At 42.4% G+C, this 24,904-nt stretch overlaps 1 protein-coding gene across 1 annotated transcript in view; it reads left to right on the plus strand.

Annotated features, from left to right (window-relative positions):
* The first annotated feature begins 2,234 nt into the window (after nucleotides 1-2,234).
* The window catches only part of b4galt5 (UDP-Gal:betaGlcNAc beta 1,4- galactosyltransferase, polypeptide 5), a 91,164-nt gene continuing 68,494 nt past the window's right edge, over nucleotides 2,235-24,904 (plus strand). The window contains exon 1 of the mRNA XM_084068955.1: nucleotides 2,235-2,991. Coding sequence (XP_083925081.1) covers nucleotides 2,886-2,991 — 106 coding nt within the window. The 5' untranslated portion in view covers nucleotides 2,235-2,885. The remainder of the gene's footprint in view (nucleotides 2,992-24,904) is intronic.

Here is a 24,904-nt window from a genome sequence, read left to right on the forward strand (position 1 = left end):
TCTGTTTTAGTTTATAGTGGTGCAACATGTAATATTGACGGCCTGACATTATTGTTGCGTACTTCATTTCCCATGAGCGCTTGTCAACCAACCGAGCAAGTTTTAGAAATGTGGCTTCTTGGTTTTTGTAGTTCCTGGGCTGAGTAGGCGTGTCGATCCCCCGGTCTGCACTAGCACACGTTAATGAAAGGGTGTGACACAGTCAGACACAAACACACACACACACACACACACGCGCTTGCGCGCGCGCACGCACGCACACACACACATTTGATGAACCAGCTTACAGAGAACAACACATGGACCGGTTCTTAAAGTGTGGGGTCCGCCAGTCCGGGGACCCCCAAGCCCCAGGTGTCCTTGAGGGGGTTCAATTGGGGGTCCCAAGCAAAATGTGTTAATAGTAGCATAACAAATCAGTTTAACCATTTTAACTCTAGGCTAATAGGCCTAGGCTATAGAATTACAGGTGGCTTTTTTTGAAGATAGCAGATCTACAAGCTCACAACATGGCACAAAGGCATGCTGTGGGCTTGTAGATATGCTATTTGAAATAATTGTGTCTTGAAAAAAATGTGGGATAAACATTTTAACACAAATTCTTGTATGGGGGGGTCCCAGCTGGCACAATATATTTGCAGATGGGGGTCCGCGCCGTGGCCAAATACATATTCCTTTGGGGGTCCTTGTATGAAAAAGTTTGAGAAAAAATGAGAACCACTACTGCCACTTTGAAATCTATTTATGTTTTAATGGTGCTCTTTATATAGTCAATGTATAGCACCAACATTCAAATGTAAAGCAAATGTCTTGGATATTTGTTCATGGCTTAATTGTCCAGTTATTACTTAGCTATAGCTTTAATTGCTTTTACTTAAAAGTATAGATATTTTCACACTTGTCAACATAAACCAATGGTTCTCAAAAGTGGGGTCCGGACAAAGTGACACCCTGTGAGCTTGTAGATCTGCTATTTCTGATAAATCGCAATAACATTTTTAAAGCGAACTCAAATCTTCTCTTTCTGGAGGTCCCTGACACAAAACATTTTCAGATGGGGGTCTACAGCCAAACACATATCATTTTGGGGGTCCTCATTAATAATGAGCCAAACACATATCATTTTGGGGGTCCTAATTAATAATGAGGACCACCAAAATGAGTTTGGCTGCAGACCCATCACACATTCTTTATGTTTATGTCAGGGGTTCCCAAACTGTTTCACGATAATGAGTCATTATCATGAAAAAGTTTGAGAATCCCTTACATAAACACAAAAACATGTGTGAGCATTCAGGTTACCAAATGGGTCCTTGTTTATTTCCTGTTACAGTGTTTATGAATATAATAAGAAGGGGGAAGGAGGAAGGAGGAAGGAGGGGAAAAAAAGAAAAAAAATTGGACCCAAACTGTAGTGTTCCCTAGCAACGCCATTCCAATGACAAGGCTCTATATTGTTGAGTTATTATCAACATGATTATTCAACAATCAGTTTGGCCACTGGCCAAGCCTCAAAGACTGGATTATATTTAGAGTTTAAGGATGCAGCAGTTATAATCGAACTAATCAATTTAAATAGATTATGGAAAATATCAATAATTCAATAAAATAATCTGTTATTAACCTATTCCTATTTTGGGCATGTCATAATAGGCAAAAAGTAAAAATTATTATTAATACAAAAAAGTCAATAGTGAAAATAACGATCTTCTATTTTCACTATTGACATTCTATGTTTTACTTTTTGCCTATAATGCCCATAATTTGAATATGTTAATAATAGATTATTTTATTAAATTATTGATATTATTTTTCACAACCAATAATAAATGTCACTATGCGACGAAGTATAAAAGTAACGCTTAAGTGGTTAATCGCTTTGTTGATATAGGCTTTACAAAATGTATTTTCTTTAATAAAACTTGCTTCTTGATTATTCAATTAATAAAAAAAAGCAATTAACAGAATAATTAGCAAAAGAAAATAACTAGCCATAGAGGCATAGATAGAGACTGTATCTACACAGTGAGTGCATGCGTGCATGCACGCACGCACGCACGCACATTCACACGCACGCACGCACGCACACACACACACACACACACACACACACACACACACACACACACACGCGTGACGCTCTCTGGTGTCTGTGTGTAAAAAGCTACTTTTCCTGAACGCCCACTTTGAGGTAGGTGCAGCAGAGCAGCTCATTTTCGCAGCGCTCTGCTCTTGCTCGCAGTCGGCTCCATTCATACTAGGGAGGGCTGTGTGTAGGCACCCACACACACACACGAACACACATACACGGGAGCGGTATGATGAGCCTCCACTGATCACCAACCACGCCAGTTTCAACTGCACCATCATCATCTTCATCATCCGCAGCAGTTCTATATATTGTTAAAAGCAGGAAGATAATCTCCCGATGTTGGACCTTATATTCTCCTCCTCCTCCTCATCCGATGCTGAAGAACCTAATCTCCTGGAGGAGGAACACATGATCATCGATCCATCTGAACACATTTCTGATTGATTGATTTATTTATTGGAGCTCTCCCTCTCCCTCTCTCTCTCCCTTTCTCTCTCGTGGTCTCTCTACCAACCGAAGCAACCCTGACTCCCTCACTGCCGCATACAGCGCTCCATTCCGGGGGAGAGACCGACCGAGATCCTTCCCCTGCCTTGCCCGCATGCATCTGGACTAAAATCTCTTTCTTTTGGACTAAAACAAAAGGATAATCGGAACCGGATTTTTGTGTTTGTGTATTTTTTTAAATCCCCCCCCCCCCCCCCCCCCACTGTACATAGAACACCGGGTTGTGTTGGCCCTGATCCTGATCGATCCCTAGTGTGTGGGTTTTGTTGCTTATTTAGCTTGTATAATGCCGAGACATTTGCGTTTTCGGAGAAGGTCATTCCTGGGGCTTTTATTCCTCTTCTCGCTGTCAACCTCCGCGTTGTATTTCATCTACTCAGCCCCCGGTATCGGTAAGTTGATCCTTACGATTTATATGTTTTATATGATCTTGTTGGGGGGGGAAACGGATGGAAAAAAAGGTAATCTTGTTATATGGTGTGATTGGAGAGGAGTATAGGGGTGAGGCTACAGTATACCATAGTGTGTTGTTTGCTCATGTGTGACAGGCAGAACAGAACGGGGAGTGTTTGACAGTCAGTCAGCCACCATGCGCCTCTTTTTTTCTGATGACTCTTGTCTCTCAATCACCGCATCTTACAGCCTCCCCACCTCCAAAACTACAAAAAAATCAGATCTACAAGCTACCAACGCATTGCATTGCTGCGTAGATATTGGTGTCAGAAGTGGGATAATGTAGGATTTCACACACCCCGAGCCGGAATCGAACCCCGGTCTCCCGGCTCGTCAGACGGGCAGGTAACAAGCAACGCCACGCCAAGAGACCTATATCGTTTTAGAGCAGTGTTTTTCAACCTTTACATGCCAGGGACCCCTAAATAGATATACATTTGGCCCGCGGACCCCCATCTGAAAATGCTTTGTGCCAGGGACCCCCGGAAGCAAAGATTTCAGTTTAAAAAAATGTTCGCTTTAAAAAATATTTATATTCAAAGCTATGCACACATTTTCAAGATTAAAAAAAAATAGCAGATCTACAGGCTCAGCTAAGTGGTTAAAATGATTGTGACGCTATGTTAACTAATTTCGCTGGGGACCCCCTGGTACCCCCCCCCCCCCCCTCCCCTGGTTGAGAACCACTGTTTTAGAGGAGTAAGTTATGGACGGGTGTTTTGCGAATTTGCGGGGTCGCTAGACTATGTTCTTTTTCAGCTTGTAGATCGTATTATCTTATTTTTTTGGCAAAGCAGCGACAGTCACCCTCCCTCCCTCCCTCCCTTCATCCCTGGTTGCGATGGAGTATAATCAGTCTTGTCACAAAAAGTAGCCCCCAGAACCCAGAACAAACGCACCTGGCTGCCATGGATGGATTTAAGATTCATGTCTTTTTTTTTAGGTTGAAAACATTCTATTCGAAGTATTGTATAAACCAAGTAATTTCTTTCTATAACCAACATTCCGAATAGATGATGAATGATATAGCCTATTAGGTGAGCTAGTGTTCAGTGCATCAGAATAGGATATCTGGTATTTGATGACTGTGTGAGGCCTCTTGAATTCTTTAAATGTCATTGCAACACATCACATCACACCCAATATCACATGCGTTTCCTCCTGTATTATTCCATGATGTATACTAACTGAATCACTCCTAATAATTGAATTGCTGATTCATCTCCCTTGGCACTCTGTCTCTCTCCCCCCTGTGTGTGTGTCTCTCTCTCCCCCCATGAGTGTGTGCCGTGGGTGTGTGTGATATTTAGTTAGTTAGTTAGTTAGTTAGTTTTGTGGTTTCAATAGACTCACACACACACACACACACACACACACACACACACACACACACACACACACACACACACACACACACACACACACACACACACACACACACACACACACACACACACATTGAGGCAGGTCTTTTACTAACTAAAGGGCATGGTCCATTCATCCTATATTGCCTCCTTTTTTAGATATGCAGGGCCATCGCTGTTGGCTAATCTCCCATCATTATTGCCCCATGTGATGGCCGAACCTCTGCCACTTTATGGTCAGAGCTTATCTCGTTGTCTAGGATTCATTGTAAAGGTGGGTGGGATTTTATCCGACTTTGTCCTTGGGGGTTTGTTCCAGGTATGTGTGTGTGTAGTGTGTGTCAATAGTTTTCTGTTTGAACTTCAACGTAACTAGTTTGTGATTGAAATTGTTCCATGGTTTTGAAGTTTTCAACAGCTAAGCAACAATATAAGCGTTTGTAGCAGTAGTGGCTCAGCCTCAGAGCCTCTGCCTGATGACCATAAGCCTAGTGTCTCCCCAGGCTGAAAGAGGGAATTCCCCTTTAGGCTAGTGGTTAAGATTTTGGAGTTCCACGTGGGGGACCTGGGTTCAAATCTTGGGTGTTACACGTTATCAATGTTTTATCCGGAAGCCAACCAGCAGTGGTGGAAAAAGTACACACATTCTTTACTTAAGTAAAATACCAATACTGCAATATAGAAATACTCCGTTACAAGTCCAGAATAAAACAATTACTTGAGTAAAAGTTAAAAAGTATTGGCATCAAAATGTACTTAAAGTACCAAAAGTAAAAGTACTAAAATGTTTGAAAATGGCAGATCTACAAGCTCACAACGTATCGCTTCTTGTATCTCTGCTATTTTCAAATAGCCTAGATATAAAATAGGGCTAAAGTGGTTAATGTATGTTGTTTTATAATGTAATAATTTATATCTGGAAAGTAACGAGTAACTAAAGTTTTCAAATAATTGTTGTGGAGTAAAAGTACAATATTTGGATCCGAGATGTAGTGGAGTAGAAGTAAAAGTATTGCAAATTGCAAACACTCAAGTAAAGTACAAATACCTCAAAATTGTACTTAAGTACAGTACTTAAGTTAATGTACTTAGTTACTTTACACCACTGCCAACCAGGATTCCACATTGGACCCAGTTGGTTGCATTTGTATACTCTCAGAGTTAAATACACACTGAGGATGTTACAGGGTCGATTGAAGTCCCGGAAATAAAAATGGGGGGTCCATGTATGTCAAACTGTGGGGGTCCTTGGAATGAAAAAAAAAAGTATGTGCAACACTGGGCTAAGGGTTGCCTTTAGTCTGCTTTTGACAGCATCAATCTGGGAACCCAATAGGTATCCCCCTCTGGGGGCACCACCTCCATTTTTTGTTAGAACAGGAACTCAGTTTGGCTCCACCCCTTTCTTTCCCCACTTCCTCCCGGGTGCTTCCGTTTTATTCCTACTAACAACAACACTACTTGTTTAGGTCAGTGGTGCTGCTGAAAGATTCTGCTGTTAGCAGAATCTAATCTGGACAGATTAGACAGCATGGACGTGGCATTAATAGTGTTGTATATTTTTGATCACAAGAGCGGGCATTTAATACCGGTTTCCTGAAGAAAGCTTAAAGTTGAAAGAAGTCCAGAGTCCAAGGATTTAGGTCAGGGCATCTTTTATTTCAGCCTGACCGGGACGTCTGCCATGTGGGTTCCGATCAGCAGCGCGCCCAGTCACATACAAAGCACATTATTTATACAAAGCTCACCTTCTACAACAAGGAGGGGCTAGGTGGTTTAAGCCCAGCCCCCGAAGCCCACGATACCACAATAGTTAAATGAGTGGATGCTGCTCACCAGTATGATGCAACTAGGAGGTGCAGGTAACACTTCCCCTAGGTGAAGGTTTTAGGAAGTTGCGACTAGGAACCTTTTCCTATTTACTTTAGAGTCCTTCTAAGCAGGATGTGGCCCTTGAGACACTCTCAGATGGATATCCTGTTTGCAGCTTAGTTTACTGAGCAATGTGGACGGTTAGGTTAGGATTAGGTTAGGGTTAGGTTAGGGTTAGGTTAAGGTTAGCTTAGGTAAGGTTAGTTTAGGTTAAGCCTATGTGTAAAAAATGTTCAATAGTAGAATTTGTTGGTTGGTAGGTGTGATCACCGTGGTGCGTAAATGACAACGCGCTTCTGTCTTTCGTGGTTTTAATTTTTCCCACTGTGCAGGGGGTTACAGCATTTGCAGTTTAATTGTGTGTGGTTTTCTTTATATCAAAACAAAATACAGAACAAGGAGAGAAGTTACCCACATGTATTCAAAGTAACAAACATAATTTCATTATACTGCACATCAAAAACATATCCAAACTCAAAAACAAACTCACTTAGAATGGACGCACACACTGAAGCCTCTGCTGCTGCTCTCTGTACCAGACCTGACACACTGGCCAAACACTTGCTTTTAAAGGTGCATGGGATTGCAAATCATCAAATCAACAGCAGGTGCAACTAGTTGGCCAATTAACTGCTGTGCACTCAGCACACATTGAAGTGGAAACAAAGGGTCCATTTTAGAGGAATAAACATAAACAATAATACTAAACTTAGAGTTTGGGTAATCTTCTTAACACTATGCCTAAAGCCAGTGATCCTTTTTCATTGCAGAGGTCCCAGTTTGAGGCCACCACGGAACCCCATTTAATACAATCCCGTGTACGTATTGTACACTCTCAGAGTTTCAGACCCGGCCGTAAGGGTCTCTAGTTGGACCCTTGATGGTCCCTGGACCCGATGTTGAGAAACAGTGCTTTTAAACCATTAAGACCTGGAACTGTGTCATTTTTAGATTTGCGCTAAAAAGCATTATTTTACACTTTGGGCTATTCAAAAATAGCAGATATACAAGCTCATAGCATGTAGATCTGCTATTTTTGAAAATTTGTGAAAATGTGTGCAAATCTTTGAATATATATATTTTTAAAGCGAACATTTCAAATCAAATCTTTGCTTCTGGGACCCCCGGAACAAAATATTTTGATGGGGGTCCGCGGCCACATACATATAATTTTGGGGGTCCTTGACATGAAAAAGATTGAGCACCACTGATATAGAAACATACGTTTTTCAGAAAACTGTTGGGATTTAGGAGACATGTAGAATCGGCTTCAGGTCTTGTTGTGTTGCTAGTTTTGGAATTGCCTTTGGAAATGTGGTTCCCAAAAACAACAGGAAAGCATTGATTGTATGTCCTGAAACAAGGCTGTCAGGAAATAGACTGCACTGCAATGAGACGAAGCGTGTATCACTCTTATGTACCTTAAGACACGCATGTGTAGACTTTCTAAAACATCACAAGGGGAAAGCTGATCCGTCTTACCCAAATGGATATTGATCCACTCGCTTTTTTTTTTTTTTCTTTTCTTTTTTCAAACCTGCACCGACCAACGTAATCGATAATTGAATCAATTCCTACACGAAGGACAGTGAAATTGACGGGAATAGCCTGCGTAGGTCCCAATAGGTGCGAGCAGCAGTGATTACCGCCCTAATGCGGAGTGAATAAATCTTTTGAACAATCAAGTACAGTACACTAGCTGCCTCAAAAATAATGATTGGCTTTTGTTCACGTGGCCCTCTTATTATTTTTTTCTTCCCTCTTTTCCAAGCTCAATTATTGATGCGCTCTGTTTCCTGATGGCAAGCTGGTGGTTGCTCTGCCAAAAGCTATATCCTCTTGGGACATGATTGTAGGTCTTTAATAACCAACCACCACATGGCTTTACTGGGGGCCTGTTCCTACAACAAGGAACCAGTAGCAACCAGTACATTAATTATAGATGGCAACCCCGGGAGCAAAGGGCTGCTGGCTTCTGCCGCTTTGTGTTGCTAAAAGCTGGGAGTTTATAAGCCTTACTTCCTCCGCACTTAGCGGGGCAGTGTTGCCAGAAATTGCGAGAGAAAACAAGCGTCCAGGGTCTACGAAAACAAGGCCCAAAAGAGGCAAGTTTACCACTTGAACCCATCGGCTATTTGAAAGTAGCTCGATCTACAAGCTCACAATGTGACGCGTTGTGATGCGTTTTGAGCTTGTAGATCTGCTATTTTCAAAAATATTTGACAAAATTGGAAATATTTTTAGATGGGGTCCTGTAGAGCCAAATGCATATTAATGTGGGGGTCCTTGACATGAAATCGTTTGAGAACCAAAAACATTAGACAGTAAAGCCCAAAAAACAGAAACCCAATATTTACAAGTGACTTAACAGAAAAAAACAAGCCCCAAAGTCGTTTGTACTAAGTGGCCATGGCAACACTGCTTGGGGGCCCCTTTTTAAGGGGTGGTGAGGTGGTCTTGGTTGTAGCTCTGGCGGTGGGGGTCAGTCAGTGAGCTGTGAGCTGCTATAGGAGGTGGAGGAGCGAGATAAGGGGCTAAAGGTAAAGGGAGAGTGGGGGGAAGGGCTTAAGGGGAGGGAGGAGGTCAGGAAAGAAGATGCTTAATGTATCTTTGTGTGTGTGTGTGTGTGTGTGTGTGTGTGTGTGGTGGGAGCGGCCAGCAGCACTGAATAGATAAAGGCAAGCCTGGGGTTATGCATAGTTGCGGGCGGGGTGTCTGCACGCCGAAAATAGCCAATCTACAAGCTCACACCGGCTATTTTCTGTCATTGTAAGCTTGTAGATCTGCTATACCCAGCATTTCCGACACCTGCCTGCAACTACGTATAAAGCAGGCTTATGGAGGGGAGGTAAGAGCTATAATTCAGAATGAAAGAGGGGAGAAGAGAAGGGGGGGCGACCGATTGGAGAGGAAATCCAAAAAAGGTGTGCACAGAGCAGCGGAGGGGGGGAGGGGGGGGATGCAGAGGAGGATGAACACATCATGAGTTAGATTCCTCATGCTGCATTGCACATCGGGGGAAGCCATTCGCAGCCACCTGAGCAGGACTTCCCATGAAGGCCCTGTGGGGTTTGTTGTTTCAATGCAGCAAGCCCCTGCTAGCTCTCCATCTCCTTTCTCTTTCACTCTCTCTCTGTATCGTTTTCATCTCTCTCTCTCTCTCTCTCTCTCTCTCTCTCTCTCTGTCTCTGTCTGTCTCTCTCTCTCTCTCTCTCTGTTTCAATTCAGCTTTATTGGGCATGAGAGAAACATATGTTTGCACTTGTTGTTTACAAGTATAAACAGAACTACAGTATGTTGCATTGCAACGTAGGAATATAAACGATCTTCAAAAACCACAAGAATGTTCATTTGCTGTTAGAAATAGTCCTATGTACACATGTGGGCAACGGTAGCTCGGTATAAAGATCCTGTGTCTTTCTCGTATGCTCTCTTCTTTCACACATGTGTACACATACATATACATTAAGCGCCCATATGAGCTCACATTCTCCTATTGGCCCCCGAGCAGGATGGCATTACAGGGCTGGCCGATGCAGCAGGGCCACAGCTGGGGCCTGATTGCAGCAGTTTATTTAATTAAAACATGAGGGGGATCCCTCCGGAGTGGCAATGGCTCTATACAGTGAAGGCACACAGCAGAGCCTCTATTTATAGGAACGCAAACGCGCTCAGATACACAGACACACACCTCCGCACCCGGGGAGAATATGTGGAGACGAGAAGCCAGGTGCTTCCCTTTGTCTCTGGAGAGGAGGCTCATCCGCCCGTGTGTGTGTGTGTGTGTTCTGTATACTGTATGTGTCACTAGAATACATATTGTATGGTAGATTTTGTGTGTCGGTGGGGGAAGCCTACACTCGTTCGCTGCCTCGTGCCTCCGCACTACTAATGTGGATTTGCAGGAAGGGAAAGCCATAGTTTTATCGCATTGGCTTAAAAGATTATTGGGAAGCTATTGTAATTGCTGGAATTCCCTCTTTTGCCCGATACTGTAGTAGTACATTGCTTGGGGTCTTTTCGACACACAAGACGCAATGGTCCACTAGTAAAAAAAAGAATGTGTCAAATGTCATGCTCTGTCATGTTCAACACGGTATGCCTAATTTACTTTCTGTTACGTGGTGGAGTCGAGCACCAAACATGGCAGATCTACAAGCTCACAACGCGTCGTGTTTGTGACGTGTTGTGAGCTTGTAGATCTGCTATTTTTGGTGCACACGCCACTGTCATACAGTTCAGTATAAATCTGGCTTTAGAGATCATTTAAAAACACAGGCCAATGTAAGAACTAAAGCTGCTGAGCAAATGTGCCACTTGTGCCCACAAGCTACACCTATAACTGTTTCTAGCCATTTTCAGTAAAAAAGAAAAGGGAGGATTAACCTGACAGATGACACTGTGTATCATCAAATATTGTATGACACAGTGCTATAATACTATGGTATCCAGAATTCTTTCTTTAACTAAGCATGATTGTTATTTTTTTCACATACAAGGCATTTTGTTTACCTGCTACACAGAGCTTAGTTTGGATTTAGAACAGGACTCTCTCAGGCCGACATTTCCATTGAAATGTGTTCCTCCACATTATACAGTAGTTTTTTTCAGCATAGTTGCAAAAGCAGGAAGTAGGCCACTGACTTTTGTGCTTACTTATTCATTTATAATTGACCGGTGCACTCTAAGGCTTGTGCCAAACTCCACATTTACAGCTGCCCTGTATTGTACTGTATCTCCGTCACACACACACACGCACACACACACGCGCGTGCACACGCACACACGCACGCGCCAGTAAGTACATGTCACTATTTCCCCAAACAGGAACTACATTATGGCTTTTATCTTCCACTTCCACTGAACCAGGTCCATTTGGTTCCATTTGTACTTAAAGGAGAATTCCGGTCATTTTAAGTGTTATGTTTGATGTGTGTCAAATCACTTACCAACGTAGAAATGAAAATCGCGTTACTCGACAGATCCCCCTATCGACCCCCACCTTTGGCACAATAGGAGTCGCCAGGATAGCAGCAATTCGCCTATTTTAACAAATGTAAAGTCTGTTTTTTTCTCCTAGTACTCATTGTGGAGTCCCATGATAACGTAACAGGCGCTAAAACTCCCGACAAGCTAACGGCTAATAACAGAACGAGCTAACGCTGGGGCTGCTTATCTCTCTGCATGGCAGCCCCAGGTTGCCAGGTCGGGAGAGAAACCAGCAACCAGCATTAGCTCGTTCTGTTATTAGCCGTTAGCTTGTCGGGAGTTTTAGCGCCTGTTACATTATCATGGGACTCAACAATGAGTACTAGAAGCAAAAAAACAGACTTTGCATTTGTTAAAATAGGCGAATTGCTGCTATCTTGGCGACTCCTATTATGCCAACGGTGGGGGTCGATAGGGGGATCTGTCGAGTAACGCGATTTTCATTTCTACGTTGGTAAGTGATTTGACACACATCAAACATAACACTTAAAATGACCGGAATTCTCCTTTAATTTGAGTTAAATTAACACTGAGGATCTTTACAGTGCAGATTGGGGGTCCCGGACATGGAAAACATGGCATCAAATGGGGGGTTCGACCGTGGCCTAATTGATGCATTAAAAAATGGGGCGGTCCTTGAAATCCAAAAGTTTGAGATTCACTGCTGTATATCCTTCTAGATGTGCGCGCGGGTGTGTACTTCCTTCATGTTTTAGGGTTATAGACAGCTTCATGATAAAGCCATCACACGCTTAGCACTCACAATGGTAAATGACACTGATCATCCCCTCAATCATCACTTCACAATCTGGACAGAGATATAGAACTTTGAGATGGAAAAAGGTTTGTTTTGGCCACTCAGCCATTGTAAGCGCTAACAATCAGCCAGGCAGGCTGATATGTTGTTTGTGTACTCTCTCTGGGTACTGTATTACAATGTATTGTCTTTATGTTGTGTTGCATTTTGTTGTGTTGTGTTTTTGTTGTTGAACAGACTTGTGAAATGGAATATCCCTCTGGGACATAAGTTAATAAAGACTGTTATTATTTTACATTCATCAGCAGTGATTTAAACCAAAAACCAAAGCACAGCAGTAAAAAAAGAAAAAGAAGAAAAGCAATACCTCAAGATATTTGCCTGTGCAGGAGTGAGGTGTTAAAAGCTTTCTGTAAATATGTCAACATGTAGCAATAATTGTGGTCTGTCTTGGATGTTTTTTTCGACGACTCCTGTGTCTGTACACAATGCCTGGCGAGGCAGAGAGATGGCTTTGTTGACGGTCCAACAGGGTTTTTGCGGTGTGATGCTGACTCGTGTCTCCGTCATCACTTCAGTGGTGATGAGTTAAGTTCTGTGGTTCTCAAACGTTTTCATGTCAAGGAACCCCCAAATCGATATGTATTATTTGTGTGCCAGGGGAAACCCCCATACAAGATTTTTGTAGTGATGATTCATGATTTTTCAAAAATTGTATAAAATATACTGGTTAACCCATTGACCTGAGGCCGATTCTACAAAATGTCTTCTAAATCCTAACAGTTTTTTGAAAAAAACATATGTTGCTAATTGCTATATCAGTGGTTATCAAACTTTTTCATGTCAAGGACCCCCAAAATGATATGTATTTGGACGCGGACCCCCCATCTCAAAATATTTTGTTCCAGGGACCCCCAGAAGCAAATATTTTGAGTTGCAAATGTTCGCTTTAAAAATATATACATTCAAAGATTTGCACAAATAGTCACGATTAGCAGATCTACAAGCTCGTAGCGCGGCACTATGAGCTTGTATATCTGCTATTTTTGAATAGCTAAAGAAATCTTAAAATGACACAGATGCGTTCCCGGTCTTAAACTGTTCCTCATTTTGCTGGGGACCTGGACTGGACCTCAAATTGATAACCACGGCTTTGTAACCAGTCAGGAATTTGGGATGGAGGTTTGGGATGGGCTGCTGACTTGTGTATCCGTTAATGAGTTAAGCCTCATTTATGCTCCGTTAACGCGATGTAATGGTGTCGCGTGCCAAGAGTATAGCAGAGACCTACACGCTCAAGCTTTGTGAGCTTGTAGGTCTGCTATTCTCGGCCGCTATCGGCACGCGCGACGCAGCATGAATTGAGGCTTCAGAGCGGCAGCAGTGTCTGAGGAGCAGCCATGCAGCCTGCAATGTCTGTCTCTGTTCATTCTCTTCCCTCGGTGATGATGCTGGGCACTCCTTTTCCTGTCCGACTGCTTCCAAAATAAATCTGTTTTTCCCAGAGCGATTTTTTACATTTCCCCTGACACATCTAGTGTGTGTGTGTGTGTGTGTGTGTGTGTGTGTGTGTGTGTGTGTGTGTGTGTGTGTGTGTGTGTGTGTGTGTGTGTGTGTGTGTGTGTGTGTGTGTGTGTGTGTGTGTGTGTGTGTGTGTGTGTGTGTGCGCGCACGTGTATTACTATACTTGTGAGGACCAAATATCTCCCCACATGTATATTGTACAGTACTGTATATACATTTATATTGTAGTCAAATTTGAGAAATGGACATAGTGAGGAAATTGTGGTCTACAAAATAAATAATGGGAATTAAAACAAAAATATATATTTACAGTTATAGGCTTACAACTAGGAAACTATTCAGGTTATAAGGTTAGGTCAGGCATTTAGAGGTTGGTTTTAGGGGTTAGGGTGATGCCTGATTCATGAAAATGTCCTCACAAGTATAGTACAATGTACGTATAGTTAATACAAACGCGCGTGTGTGCACACCTTCCGCCTGTTCAATTGTATGCCCATTTGTTTTTGCAAGCCACTTCCCGCAAAGCTGCCATTTCAGTATAACAATGGGCCATGCTGGCTGCCTTTTCCCTGGGAGGATTTGAATCCTGATTTGGGTAAAAGCCCTCAGGTGGGGCGGTGGCATATAGGCCTGTAGACACACACAAAGGAAGGACTTATACACAAGACTATGCTGCTGCTAGACTGCTGCTGTTTCTGCTGCTATTCAGTGCTTTGCATCTCTAGGCCAGGGGGTCCCTAGATTATTTGCTTAATGTGCAACATTGTTTTCTCACTCAACAGTAAACAAACCAACATACAGTATAAGTGTATTACAGGGTGTCTGCACATTTCTAAAAGTGACAATTTAATTACCTTTTTAAGACATTTTTAATACCTCGAAAATGAAATGAATACATACAAATAAGACCATTCAAAAGTAATCGACAAACTATATTACAGGCGATGTGAGCTTGTAGATCGGCTATTTGGGAATCCCCACCTAGTTCAAATATGATTATTTTGGGGGGCCTCAGCAGTTCAACTATGATGATTTTGGAGGGGTTACGGCCTGAAAAGGTTGAGAACCACTGCTCTAGGCGGGGCAGTGCCCTGGATGTTCTGCATGTGTGATGTGAGGACTTTGTTTTGAGTCTAGGACGCTAACTACGGAATTACCCTTGTTAATGTGGGTGACTCATTAACTCTGTTGGGTGGTAAGAAGAGGCAGCAAGGGGTGGAAGAAAGGCTCAAGTAGAAGTAACAACAATACCGCAGTGTAGAAGTAGTTTGTTAAGTAAGAGTCCTTTATTAAAAATTGTACTGTGTCTAAGTCAAAGTGCGAAAGTATTATCATCAAAATATCGTTGTCGATATCGTGTTGAGTGGAAGTATAAATTATTGAGAAATGTTAACACTCAAGTAAAGAACTACCTAGAAGTTGCACTGAAGTGCAGTTCTCGAGTAAATGTACTTAGTTACAGAGTAAGAAGCGGCATTTGACTTTGAAGACATTGTTCTTTTCCCATCCTGATTTATTAATGACTCCAGCAGATTCAATTAGAGAGCCCATTTATGATGAAAGTTTAATAGAATTGGCACAATTAATTTGTAACCTCTTATGTATAATAGATTGTTTTGTGTTTAGTTTTTTCTTACCCAACTGTTCCAGTGTTTCCCAAACTGTTTCAGCTTGTGATGCAAAAGTAGTGAATTAACCACTTAAGCCCTATTTACTAGTGAAAATAGCCAATCTACCAGTTCACAACACGTCGCATCGTGACACGTTGTAAGCTTTTAGATCTGCTATTTTAAGTTTTTTAAAGATTTTTTTAATTCATGGATTTGTTTCAGATTAATAATTCGTTTTTGTATTTTTGAAAATATTTTGAAATAATAATGAAAACAAATATTTATAGGAAACGTAAATATAGGAATATTTACCCATGACCCTTAAAAGTGGGCGAGTGACCCAAAAATGGGTCCAGAGACCCATTGTTTGGGGGAAACCAGTGTGGTTTAGAGACATTCAACCAAGCCTGTTGGTTTTTAACTACAGTATGTCACCCCTCCCTGTGTGTTGTGTTGTAAAGCTGCTGCTGCTTTTATCTCTGGTCATGTTTTATAGGCTTTCAATGTTCCAGCGTCTAGCATTGCACTGAGGTTGCCATAGTGCTGTGTTACTGCCCAGACATGGGCATGTAGCCACACTTGTTTATGGTAACTAGCTGTGTGTGTGTGTGTGTGTGTGTGTGTGTGTGTGTGTGTGTGTGTGTGTGTGTGTGTGTGTGTGTGTGTGTGTGTGTGTGTGTGTGTGTGTGTGTGTGTGTGTGTGTCCGTGTCCGTGTATGTGTGCTAGAGCCAGAGCGATCGATATACATCTGATTGACAGTGGTGTAAAGTAACTAAGTACATTTACTCAAGTACTGTACTTAAGTACTATTTTGAGGTACTTTTACTTTACTGGAGTATTTCCAATTGTCTATACTTTTACTTCTACTCCACTACATCTCAGAGGCAAATATTGTACTTTTACTCCACTGCAATTATTTGAAAAGAAAAAACTGCTGATTGATATACTGTATGAGACATTTTATTCTTCTTTCGGCTAATTTTGGAAATTAGGGGAATTTCGGGATCACCATTGTGGATCGTTTGTTTGTTTCCATCTGCTTCTGTTCTCCGCATTTTCCTCGGTCACTTCAGTCGTGTCCTCTCTCGCCGCATCCATAAACCTCCTGGTTTATTACTGATGCAATAATATCAGTATAGAGGCAATTATGCAAACTATATGGGCCCTATTTTTGTGCGGTGACTCATGCTGTAAAATAAGAAAATATGCCTAATAAGATTAGTACAGTATTATTTTTAAAATCATTTTTTAAATAGTGAAAGAACCAATCTACAGCGGCACGTTGTGAGCATGTAGATCGGCAATTCTTTTCACTACATTAAAATGCTTTCTAAAAAATGAAAAAAGCCAAGGGGCACTGTGGCGCAGTTGGTATCGCTGTTGCCTCACAGCTAGAAGGTCCTGCATTCAATTCCCGCCGGGGACGCTGTGGGCGTGTTATCTCCTCCGCATCATCAGTGTCCATACCCTAGGTGGGGTTGGCGAAAGGGCCTTTCTGTGTGGAGTTTGCATGTTCTCCCTGTGTCCTGTAGAGTAGGCACCCTCACAAAAAAAACATGCTGTACATCCTGGTCTCTATTCTGCCTCCCCCTGGTCAGCCGGGGCGCCTGATGGAAGGGAAGGGAACTGGTTGGAATAACGTGTTCCTTCCACGCGCTACGTCCTACCGGGGAAACTCTCCCCTGTCAGGTGACAAGAAGGTCAGTTGGCTCTCATGCATTGAAGGAGGCATGAACTCGGCCCTGGGCTCCCTAGGCTGGTGAGGGGAGTGTAGCACCCAGGATCACTTAAATAATTGGCACCGGGTGAAAAAGGGTTACAAAATCGTGGTATAAAAAAAAAGCAGCTTGCTAACTCCTCATGCATTGAAGGAAGCATGAGCTCAGTTCAGGGCTCTCCCTAGGTTGGCAGAGGGAGAGTAGTGATTGTAGGATTACAAGCTTAGGCAATTCTGTGTGAAAAAATGGGTTACAAACATCGTGGGATAATTTATTTATTTTTAAAGCCTAAGTAATAAATCTTAGTCATAAGGCATAAGACGGCGAGCAAAATAGAGCCCTGTGTGTCATTATAGCAGAAATGTTTAAAAAATAGTTCATTTTAGATTTAGCTAAAAAAAAAGCAGACCAAGAATAGCAGATCTGAGCAACAGTTAAATGAACACGGGGTCCAAATGGTTCCATAAAAAAGAAGGTAAAAAAATAACTAAGAGAAAGTTTAAAAGGGGGATTTTAATAAGGGCATTAAATAAAGAAAGGTCTGGTAAGGTTTATAGAGTGTGAGGCCACAGGAGGACAAGGAGAGAGGAGAGAGACAGAGGTGGTCCGGGACCCCTGCCCAAAAAATCACCGTAAACAATGTCCCTGTGGATCTGCTCTCACCACACTCATCATGGGAAACTATGGGATGGCATGTTAGTGTAGGGTTGCCGGGACGATAAGGAGGGAGTGGGTCCTGGGTAGCGATGGTGGAGCCCTCGGGGGAACCATGGCAACCACAGTGTAAACGTCAGAGACGAGATGGCAGAGACCTTATAAAGTGTCAGCAGGACCCCAGAGGAGTCTGGGGGATTGGAAATCCCAACCCGTCAGTCGGTGGTGTAAAGTAACTAAGTACACTTACTCAAGTACTGTACCTAAGTACAATTTTGAGGTATTTTTTTACTTAACCACAGTATTTCCAATTTTCAGTACTTTTACTTCCACTCCACTACATCTCAGAGGCAAATATTATACCTTTACTCCACTACAATTATTTGAAAACTTTAGTTACTAGTTACTTTGTGGATTATAGTTATTGTTACAAAACATACAGTAACCACTTCAGCCCTATATACATTTCGGCCATTTGAAAATAGCTGATCTACAAGCTCACAATGCGTCGAGCTTATAGATCGGCTATTTTCAAAAGATGTTTTTGGGACGTTCCATATAATGAGTACGTTTACTTTTGGTACTTTAAGTACATTTTGATGTAGACTCAAGACAATTTTGAATACGGGACTTCTACTTGTAACAGAGTGTTTCTACATTGCAGTATTGATACTTTTACTTTTCGTAAGAAATGTGAGTACTTTTCCCACCACTGCCGTCAGTCCACGATTTATATTTCTGCACTCGAGAGACTCTGAGTTTTTCTTGCGTTCCCGTTTTTCAAAAAAACATCCCATCCATTTCTCACGCAATTACAGCACGAGCAAAGAGGCTGGGGGGAAAACAACCCAACAAAAAACAGATGACTGTGTGTAATAGGCTTGTTTATTCTCTCAACACAGGACCAAAAAGCGAAGCCACTTGCCCTCGAGTTAATATTTCACTCTTCCCCAGCCCACGCAACCCCGCTGGAAATTAGCCTCGGGAGGCCAATCGGATTGATCTGAATAGTGGGATCAATTAAGCAGCGAGCAGAGGAGGGGGAATTGGAGAAACAGGCGTTCAGGCAGGTCCTCGAGGACAAGGAGATGGATGGCCCGGTTCAAGAACACGCTAGAGAGCCCCGGCGCTGCTGAACAAGTACAAGCCAAGGCAACAAGCAACGCAATCAGCACAGCAGCACACTTACAAAGCACATCGAACTACCACTGTGCTGACACAGAGAACGTGTGTGTCACATACACACACACACACACACACACACACACACGCACACGCACACGCACACGCTAGAACAGTGATTCTCAACCTTTTTCAACATAACCCATTAAGACCTGAGGGCGATTCAAAAACATGCCTTTTGAGTAGTTCTCACACTTTGTTGTGCCAAGGACCAAAATGATATGTATTCGGCCGCGGACCCCAATCACTTTCAAGATTTTTCTAAAAGTGTTCAAAAATAGCAGTTGTAGAAGATCGCAGCACGGCACAAAGTGAGCTTGTAGATCTGCTATTTTTGAGAACCACAAATCCTAAGAGTTTTCAGAAAAACTTATGTTGCTATCTTTATAGCTAAAATCTAAAATGACACGGATGCTCTTCTGGTTTTAATGGATTAAGGACCCCCAGTTTGATAGGCCACGGACCCCGCCCCCCGCCCATTACATATGGGGGTCCTTGACATGGAAAAGTTTGAGAACCACTGCTTTAAGAGTTGTAGCAACCTGTTACTGTGGCCGCATGCTAAAGTATGCGTGTGGCCCCGCACACAGACATGTGACGGTACTAAATGCTGTATTAACAATGGAATTTGGTTAAACATCAATAGAAGCGAGAGTTCATTGCCCCTGTGTGTTTGTGTGTGTGAGTCACTAGCAGGCATGAGAGCAATCCTCTTACAACCTTTCAGTGACCGCGTGGTCCTTCCCACAAACACACCCACACACCTCTCTCACACGCACACGCACACGCTCACACTCACACACACACACACACTATCTAAACAGAAGTATACAATTTACAATTTGGCCATTTAGCAGACGCTCTTAGCCAGAGCAATTTACTGTACGAGCGCAAAATCAAGAGTAAACAGCAGAGTAACCATGAACCCTGGTCAACAAACAACAGAGTTAATGGATGAATGGATGGATCATACATCTTTTGTCGGTCCCATGAGGGAAATATCAGTTGTTATGGCTGTGCTGCAGTTATGCAACTACACGACGGATACAGACAAAAGATACAGCCAGCAGTGAAGTGTGTGTGTGTGTGTGTGTGTGTGTGTGTGTGTGTGTGCGTCCTTTGTATTATCTCGAAGACTGTGTCGACCGATCAACTTAAAACTCGACCTGAGGGATTGTGGTGGCCCATGTGAAATCGGTCGGATCAGCTGTACTTCAAAATAATATTGATACATAATACCATATATGGGCTCCGTATATGCGTTCCCAACAGGCATCATTCCCAACGGGTATCATTCACAACAAGTATCGTTCCCAACGGGTATCATTCCCAACGGGTATATCAATCCCAACGGGCATCGTTCACAACATCAGCCTAGCAATGATAACAATTACAGATTTAGGTATTCTACAAAACTCTTGTTAGCCCACTACTACTGTACATTTGGGATTAGCACGGTGTTTGAGCTATTAATGGGAATACATATACCATATGAAAGCTCTTTTAATATTAGTTTATTTGGCCTAGCGCCCACTGTCCATGTGCGTGCAATTATGTACGCTTTGGAATAGATAAATGAACAGTGTAGTGCTTAAAAAAAAACGAGGATATCACCAGGTAAACATCACACCTAGCATCTGTCTGAACAGCATGCTACCTAAATGGTCTGTGTGCTTGACGAAAACAGAGATTCTCTCCTCCTGTAATGATCTAGTACAGGCGTCTTTAACAGGGGGTCCGGGACCCCTAGGGGTCCTCAGAGTTACCAAATCGTTCTGTGATAGGACTTTTTTTTACATTAACCACTTGAACCCTAGCATCCCTATTCTGAGGGGAACATTAGCCGAAAATCTACGAGCTTGTAGATCGGCTATTTTCCGCAAAGAGGTTTGGTGTAGGGGGCGAAAAAAAGTACACATTTTCTTAAGTATTGAGGGTTTAAGTGGTTAACTGTCTGAAAATACACATTAAAGGGATAGTTCACCCCCAAAATGACTTTTTTTCCCCCATCGATTAGTCACCCCATGGAGATGTGAATTCATGAATATTTCTTGTTGTTTTTGCATTCCTAAGCCAATAATTTGATGACCAGCAGAACCGCTGCCGGTCATCAAATTATTAGCTTAGGAATGTGACAAAAACTCCACGGGGTGACTCATCGATAGAAAAAATGACATTTTGGGGGTGAACTATGAATCCCTTTACCATGAGTCCAACACAACGCTACACAAGTCTATGAAGCTGTCTATGAAATATTTAGGGGGGGGTGGGGTCCCTGCTTCATATCTCTCTCAGCTAAGCGGTCCTTGGCAGCCAAGGCCAAGGCTTGGCCTGTTCTCTAGTTGTCATTGTGTAGGTATCAAAGACACAGTGAATCATAGTTTGTACAACCGGCTTGGATTTACATGGAAATCTGGTGGGTGACTCATTTAATTGGAGTAATTTCCTGTGGAATCTGGCTGCATGGATTCTGTGGTTGTAACTAAGTACATTTACTCAAGTACTGTACTTAAATACAATGTTGAGGAATATTTTACTTTAATGTAGTATTTCCTACTTTTACTTCTATTCCACTACATCTCAGAGGCAAATATTGTAGTTTTACTCCACTACAATTATTTGAAAACTTTAGTTAATAGTTACTTTATAGATTTAAATCATTATTACAAAACATACATTAACCACTTAAGCCCTATATACATTTTGTCCATTTAAAAATAGCCGATCTGCTATTTTCAAAAGATGTTTATACATTTAAAACCGTGAAATTGGACGTTCTGCATAATGGGAACTTTTATTTTTGGTACTTTCATTACATGTTGATGCCAATACTTTCGCACTTTTACTCAAGTACATTTTGAATTCCGGACTTTTACGCGTAACAGAGTAGTTCTACATTGCAGTATTGATTGTATAAGAAAAGTACTTTTTCTACCACTGGGTTTTGAGCTACCAGTGTACTCATTTGGATACATACTAGACTACTTCTAGTACTAGGCATTCATACTACTAGACTACTAAACGTGTATACTCTACTAGACTCATATGTGGTCTCAGTTCTCTTGAGGGTGTAGCTTTGTGAGGAAGTCTCTGTGCTCACAAATATGTATTGATCGTGTGTGTGCGCGTGTGTGTGTGTGTGTGTGTGTGGAGGGGTGTTTGTGTGTCATGGCAACACATGAGCGAGGTCCATAGTATCAAGTAAGACGCTCCCATGTCGACACGCCCTCAGAAACCTATTGATCCGAGTTTGTATCGCGAGTTGGCCTTCACCTTTTGCTTTTAACCTCTTTGAACCTGGCTTAATTGTTTTTGGGGCGTGTCATTATAGGTGAAAAACCTTGCAAGAATAAGCAAAAATCTATTCTACATGCTCACAACGCATCGTGGTGAGCTTGTAGATCGGCTGTTTTTTGCTTATTTGTCGATCATGACGTACATGGGGCTTAAGTGGTTACTGAAGCCATCCCTGTATATAAACGCACATCAAAGAATGTTTGATAAAGGTGTCTCCTGTTTGCACACACTAGCCCAAGTACAGTAGTCCTTGTATGATGTGTCCCCTGTATGTGATGACACTTCATTCGTCATGTCCCATTGAGTGTATATTGGTGACATGACAAGTAATGGGAGTGTTCCATGTGAATCATCCTAACGGCCTTTTTGTTATCGTGTATTTATTTATTTATGTTCAGCCCTAATTCCGTGCCGTACTAGCACAGGTTGTTCTCACGGTATCCCGCCACATCCCAACTTTATCATTTCCCTTTTACAAAAGACTTTTATACTTATCACCACAACTTCCCTTTCCCTTGAATTGCGGCGCCTCAGAACATGACAGGCAATTAAATGTTGGCTGGGCTCTTTTTTTCTTTTTTTTTCTCCAAAGGCACACTCACATCCAAGCGATACATTCCAAGGTAGCGGGACAGAAGAGCATGTTAAAATAGAAAAACATAAGAGTCAGTGTCCGCGGACTGGATCGTGCTCCCATGCAGTGGTGGTGGAGTAACTAAGTATATTTACTCAAGTGCTGTACTCGAGTACAATGTTGAGGTACTTTTACTTAACTTGAGAGTGAAGTAAAAGTACTGATCTACAGGCTCTTGTAGATTTGCTATTTCCACTATTTTTTCAATGGTTGGATACCTAATATGCCCCCCCCCCCCCCCGGCCATTCACCTGACTGTATTGTCTGTAAGATGACCCCTACGTATGTGCCTCCAGTGTCCTAGTGTTGTGTGACCACCAACAGATGGCTGTGGGGCAGGTATAGAGGTGGTGTTGCCAGATTTGGCGGTCATCGGTCATCAAATTGTTGGCTTAAGAATGTGACAAAAACAAAGAAATATCCATAAATTCAAGTCTCCATGGGGCGACTAATCGATAGGGAAAAAAGTCATTTTGGGGTGAACTGTCCCTTTTTTAATTTACCAAAAAAAACACGATAAGACATTTCTGCCCGACAACAGCGTTATAATAAGCGGACATGGCAGCAGGTAGTGCAGCCAGGGCAGCCAGAGGGCTTTGCGCCGTGTGTGTGTGTGTGTGTGTGTGTGTGTGTGTGTGTGTGTGTGTGTGTGTGTGTGTGTGTGTGTGTGTGTGTGTGTGTGTGTGTGTGTGTGTGTGTGTGTGTGTGTGTGTGTGTGTGTGTGTGTGTGTGTGTGTGTGTGTGTGTGACTATACTTGCGAGGACCAAGTATAGTAGAATTTAAAAAAATATACATTGTGAGAACCGTTTTCCTCGTCCTCACAAGACAAATGGTTGTTTTATAGTTAAAAAAAAACATTTTTTAGAGATAGACGTTTACAATTAGAAAAACATTCAGGTCAGGATTAGACATTTAGGTGTCTTAGACTTAGAGGTTAGCTTTAGGGATTGGAATTAGAGTTCAACATGATTTATACTTAGTTGCACGTCAGTGTCATGCACCGAAAAACAGCTGATCTATAAGCTCACAACGCGTCGCAGCGCGACGCGTTGTGGGCTTGTAGATCTGCTGTTTTTCGGCTTCAGGCTTACGGTTAAAAATAGCAATTATTATTTTTAAATGGCATTCATAACATGGCTGTCCTAAAGTGTTGATGTCCTCACAAGTATAGTAATACAAACATGTGTGTGTGTGTGTGTGGTTGTTCTAGGCGGGGTCTCTGAGGCGTGTCAGAGGTGGACTGTAGGTCCGTGGAGGGTTAGACACACTAATCATCTGTGTAACTTAATCAGGCCTGAGGAGGAGAATCCCTCTCTTTGTGCACCTGGTCCGAGAGAGCGAGCGGAGCTCCCCTTTTGTTACTAATACCGCTACTGTGGTTACGCCGCTCATGTGTAGAGCCAGACCCCACCATGATCGGCCATTGTTTTGACTGGGCCTGCGTTGTGAGCTTGTAGATCTGCAAAATCAGGATCGGCATCGGGCCTAAACATCGGAAATCGGCGGAGGAGGAGGGCCAATCTTTACCCATTGAGACCTGAAGCCGATTCTACATGTCTCCTAAATCTCAACAGTATTCTCAAAAACGCATGTTTCTATATCAGTGGTGCTCAATCTTTTTCATGTCAAGGACCCCCAAAATGATATGTATTTGGCCGCGGACCCCCATCGAAATATTTTGTTCCAGGGACCCCCCCAGAAGCAAAGATTTGAGTTAAAAATGTTCGCTTTAAAAATATATATATTCAAAGGTTTGCACACATTTTCACGATTTTTCAAAAATAGCAGATCTACAAGCTCATAGCGCGGCACTCGGTGCCGCGCTATGAGCTTGTAGATCTGCTATTTTTGAATAGCCCAAAGTGTAAAATAATGCTTTTTTAGCTCAAATCTAAAAATGACACAGTTCCAGGTCTTAATGGGTTCAGCGGTGTCATAGGGGCAATGCCTGGTAGGGTTACAACCCACAAATTGGCACTGATAGGAAAATTTACGACCTCGCTTAGTGCGGCTGATAGCTACGATCCCACATGTGTTTACGATGACATTGGAGGACCATTGCCTTAATTTATGACCATGAAGCTAAGTAGCATAATAAGACAGGAAGCATGCGTACATGTTATCCAACCTTGAACCTTGCTTCTCTGATGCAAATATCCTGACACCTTGTTAACTCACCATAAGGACATAATCAACCACAGTTTGTTTCATCTGGAGCGGGCGAGTCAATTATTAACGAAATATTGAAT

Source organism: Gymnoscopelus microlampas, assembly GCF_963454915.1.
Source record: "Gymnoscopelus microlampas genome assembly, chromosome: 10".
NCBI classification, from domain to species: Eukaryota; Metazoa; Chordata; class Actinopteri; order Myctophiformes; family Myctophidae; genus Gymnoscopelus; species Gymnoscopelus microlampas.